Source organism: Cannabis sativa, chromosome X, assembly GCF_029168945.1.
Source record: "Cannabis sativa cultivar Pink pepper isolate KNU-18-1 chromosome X, ASM2916894v1, whole genome shotgun sequence".
Lineage (NCBI taxonomy): Eukaryota > Viridiplantae > Streptophyta > Magnoliopsida > Rosales > Cannabaceae > Cannabis > Cannabis sativa.
In genome coordinates, this window is record NC_083610.1 from 48883962 (window position 1) to 48889047 (window position 5086).

The 5086-nt window shown below is 31.9% G+C and overlaps 1 protein-coding gene across 1 annotated transcript; it reads left to right on the plus strand.

Moving 5' to 3' along the window:
- Positions 1 to 905: 905 nt before the first annotated feature.
- LOC115694935 (uncharacterized) lies at positions 906 to 4252 on the plus strand. Its single transcript, XM_061106453.1, has 3 exons — positions 906 to 1467; positions 3449 to 3620; positions 3712 to 4252. Exons 1-3 carry the CDS (start codon positions 1316 to 1318, stop codon positions 3811 to 3813), a joined length of 426 nt encoding a protein of 141 aa, XP_060962436.1. The 5' UTR covers positions 906 to 1315; the 3' UTR covers positions 3814 to 4252.
- The last annotated feature ends 834 nt before the right edge of the window (positions 4253 to 5086 follow it).

Consider the following 5086-nt stretch of genomic DNA (forward strand, 5'->3'; position numbering starts at 1 on the left):
CGATACCACCACCAAATACAACAATGTCTGAGAAGGTAAATCCATTTTCATATTTATTTTATTATATCGTTCTTATTCTTTTTAATAAATTGCATTAATTATAATTGTTTGTTTTTTGGTTTCAAAATATAGAAAGTAAAGTGTTCGATATACTTGGTTACCAAATAATCCAAAAATAGTACTAAGTGTGTTGCAAAGGGGTATTTGGTGATAGAAAATGTGACCACCCTGGAAGTACATAATGAAAAGTTTGACCCAAAGCGCTTTTGTCGAGTCTTCATTGAAGAAGTTTTTTACGAAAATGCAAGGCTCACATGCCCTGTCACACAAGAAAGCGTCACCACGGTAGGCAAAGTGGTGAATTCCTATGTAGCCTAGCCAATTCCACTTGTCAAGATTGATGGTGTACACCAGACACAGGTAAATATGGTCATTTTTATTTTCTTATGTATTTGATTTGATTTCTAATTATTGACAAATATAATTTCTTTTTAACTTTATAAAATATATTGTATAGGAGAAGGGAAAGAAGAGGGATTCTGACAGTAATATGGTTGGTCCACCGACTCAACCTTTGAAACACCCTCGAAGGCCGGATAAGCTTCCAATAGCTCGTTATACTCTGCCAGAGAAAAGTGTCACATTGAGTTTGCTAGAGATGATGGTCGAGCAGTGGCCAAAGGAAAAGAATGTCCTTGAAGTTGACATTTGTGAGGATGTGTTCGGGGTAGAGCACAAAACATACTTATCAAAAAACGACATACTTGACATTTGCAATCTCAAATGGATCGGATCTGTTCCAATGTCTGTGTGGTGCAGGTATGAAAGTTGATAATTAACTTAATATATATTTTGCAGTTTTTGTTATTAATTTTTTATTGTTTACCAGTATAATGAAGCGTGAACTAAACAAAAATGAGTTGAATGGTGTATATGCATTTATGAATCCTGCATATGTGGCATCTATTGATGGCTTAGGGTACAACGAGCGTGTAGCTTTGCTTTTTCAGCGATTGAGCAACATACAACTAGATCGATTCCTTATTTGCCCTTGGTACGATGAGTAAGTACTTACTATGGCTTAAGTTGGTCCATGAGACTTTGCATATTTTTGAGTTTTTCTTTTAATATTGCTTTCACAAATAATGAGAAGGAGAAAAGTTATGTTTGGATATGGACTATGGACTATAGAGTGAGATAATGAGATTTAGGAAGATAATTTAAAATAAGCAAGTTGTTTGCCCCTGGTACATTGTTATTATTACATTGTTGTTGTTATGAAAAAAGTTTTATCCATACCTTACTCTATTATATAATGATTGGTATTAGTAATCTTATTAGTTTGTTTGATTTTGTGTTTAGCGAACACTGGATGGTTATCTTAATCCAAACGGGATCGCAGAGTGTAGAATTTTCGGATTCCAAAAACAAAACCATTCGTCAAGATATTAAAAGATGTGTTCAAACGTACGTTTTTTGGGTTTTATGCCCTAAATAAAACTCATTTCAATATAATCAGATTTACTTATTAATATATATCAGAAATAACATTTAATGTTGCATGGTTCACATGATTTATTTCATGATTATATGTACATAATGTATAAATTCATCTGAAACCCTTTTCACATACTTGATCCTGTTTATTGTGTCGTCAACACATTGGAAAGTAAACATGACTATGTGAATAAAGTTTCCTAGATTTATCAGACACAGGGTTTTACTGATATGATAATCTACAACAAGAGTTTACTTGTATTTGGAGAAATACTATGTTCTTTCCAGAGCATTGGTTAAAGTAAAGCTCAGGTTGGATGCATGGAGTATGCATCGGAAGGGACCGATATTGAACTTTGACTTAGATTTAATTAAACTTACCGTAAAATCTATTCAAGTCAATATCGCCTAGTTGATCCTAGATCAAATGATCTTAATCCTGTTATGATTAAGCTCAATCTTGAAAGGCTATTCGTGTTCCTTGAATTGTTAGTTAAGCCTACTTTTAGCTCAGGGTGATACGTACTTTTTGGGAACACGGTAATGCAATTGAGTGGGAGCGCTAGCATAAACATGGAATCTATAGCTTCTATCTGGCAAACAGCAAGCAAAGGATGATCTCCTTCGAGCTTGACCAAACGAAAATAAATGGTGGAGATCTCATTTCACATAAGCTGAAATATCATTTATACGGGGTCAAGTGTTTTAAGGATAAAATACATAGTAGGGTGTTACGGTAATTTAATCCCTTTACTGTGTAGATCATTCATATAGAGGATAATTGATCAAATTAGGATTATAACAATGGATAACTAATGATGTGTCTATATGGTGGAACATATAGAGCATTCTATATACTGAGAGTGCAATTCTAAGTTCTATGCGTGGATTCAACGAAGAATTAATAAGTTAGTGAATTTTAGTGCTAAATTCTTGATCTACTTATTAGAAGCTCGGTTATATAGACCCATGGTCCCCCCACTAGTTGAGATAATATTGCTTGTAAGACTCATGTAATTGGTTTTGATTAATCAATTATAATTCTCAAATTAGACTATGTCTATTTGTGAAATTTTCACTAAGTAAGGGCGAAATTGTAAAGAAAGAGTTAATAGGGGCATATTTGTTAATTATGATACTTTGTATGGTTCAATTAATAAATATGATAAATGACAATATTATTTAATAATTATTTATGGTTATTAAATAGTTAGAATTGGCATTTAAATGGTTGAATTAGGAAATTGGCATTTTTGAGAAAATCAGATACAAAAGGTGTTAAAATTGCAAAATTGCAAAAAGCAAGGCCCAATCCACTAAGTGTATGGCCGGCCACCTATTGTAGGTTTTTAAGTTGATTTTTTCATTATTTTAATGCCATATAATTCAAATCTAACCCTAGTGGAATGTTATAAATAGATAGTGAAGGCTTCAGAAAAATAAGACTTTTTCCTAACACTTTCTGAATCAGAAAAAACTTAGCCTTCTCTCTCCCTATCTTTAGCTGGCACTTCTTCTTTCTCTTCCTTTGAATTTCGAACTACCTTAGTGTATGAGTAGTGCCCACACACATCAAGTGATACCTCAATCATAGTGAGGAAGATCGTGAAGAAAGATCATCAGCAAAGGAGTTTCAGCATCAAAGATTCGGAGAAAGAGATCCAGGTTCAGATATTGATAATGCTCTGCTACAGAAAGGAATCAAGGGCTAGATATCTGAACGGAAGGAGTCATATTATTCCGCTGCACCCAATGTAAGGTTTCCTAAACTTTATATGTGTTTAATTTATCGTTTTAGAAAGTTCTTATTTAGGATGTTAATAAACATACTTGTGAGTAGATCTAAGATCCTGGTAAAATAATTTCCAACAGTGTTCTAGTAGTTCAAAGCTCTAAACATATTGCTCTACTTTCCATTAATGTATGTATTAACTTTATATTATTTGTGTAGTGCTCTTGAGAGGTACTACCTTGAGAAAAGAAACCAACGGTCAGTAGCAATAAGCTTCACTGAGTACAGATGTCCAGAGCAACCAGATGGCAACCAGTGTAGGTATTATAGCATGAGATTTATTAAATCATTCATGACTGAAAATAATCCTACACGAAAATTGGAAACAGAGGTAAAGACACTAATTATTTTTACAAATATTAAAGTTTTTAAGTACTTTTATTATGACCTATTAAATTAATGATTTGTTTCGTTTGTTGCAGTTTAAAAGGAACATATCATCTTCTTACACTAACAAAGAAATCAATGAAATACGTGACGAATGGGCAAATTATGTCATGCAGATGATAGCAGTAGGAAAATGACTAATAACATAGAGTATGATGACCAATGATCCCTCATGGACGATCCCCATGTGATCTAAGAAAATGATTGATAGGTTTGACATCGATCTTAGTTACTATTGTCTTGCTTTTTTAGTTTTTAGGAAGTGATCTCCAGCTATTTGATTAAAGTCCCAAGTGACTACCTGGAGACTTATTTCGTTCTTAGTATACATATTTTTAAATGTTCAGAAGATATTCTACAAAAGATTGCAAAATGTAAAAACTTAATTGGATTTCCTTCTTTTATATTGCATTACTAAACTTTGATGGCATATTATGGTTTTCATGAAGCTTTAATTCTTTTGAAGAGTGTTAAATGTATGAATTTTCTTATAAAAATATTATTATTGTTATTATGTTTTTTCATCATTGTTGGAAATCTAAATAATAAAAATACAAGAGGAGAATTGAATTAATATTTCTATTTTATACTTTACTTCATATTGTCTGACGGTTTATAACCGTCATTTTAAGTAGTGTATTTTGTTAGTTATAGTCTGACTAAAGTCTTTTCCAACATTTCTTAACTGTCATTTAAAGTAACTTTTTGCCACAGTTATAAACCGTCATTTAAAGAGATGTTTTCCATCACGGAAGTCTTTCCCCACGATTATAAACCGTCATTTAAAGTGACTTTTTCCAACATTTCTTAACCGTCATCTAAAATAACTTTTTGCCACAGTTATAAACTGTCATTTAAAATTCTGCATTTTTATGACACCCACATAGCCAACGGTTTTAGGAACCGTTGGGAAATCATATAAAAGACAGTTATAAACCGTTGGGAATAGCCCTTTTTGTAGTAGTGATTGTACTACAATGTTCCCAAGATGTAAGTATTAGAAAGATCAATTGGTTAACTTCAACGAACAAGTCAAAGAACATAAATAATACAGTTAAGCTTAGAACTTAACCATCTCAGGATTAAGATCTATTGACCTAAGATCAACTAAGTGATATTGATTTAAAAAAGATATAACAGTAAGTTTATGATATCTTATCCATTATTAATATTGTTCCAGTCCGATATTTGTAATATTCCAATAAGCCTAATGGTAAATAATTAAGGTTTATATATTATGGGCTAATCAGGTAATAAGTGGGATTATGATCCTACTAATCTATTTCAGCGTAAATTTTAATTTTATTATAAATGGATAAATAAGCGTAATTTATTAATTATAGAGATTTATATAGCATGTGTTAATATAATATGAGTTGTTTGTGAAATAAAAATATTTCAGGTTTGGCG

Coding starts and splice junctions, on each gene's coding strand:
- LOC115694935 (XM_061106453.1), top strand. CDS start 1,316: ATGATTGGTATTAGTAATCTTATTAGTTTGTTTGATTTTGTGTTTAGC. Junction 1,468..3,448: donor ATTAAAAGATGTGTTCAAAC/GTACGTTTTTTG, acceptor TTATTTGTGTAG/TGCTCTTGAGAGGTACTACC. Junction 3,621..3,711: donor CACGAAAATTGGAAACAGAG/GTAAAGACACTA, acceptor CGTTTGTTGCAG/TTTAAAAGGAACATATCATC.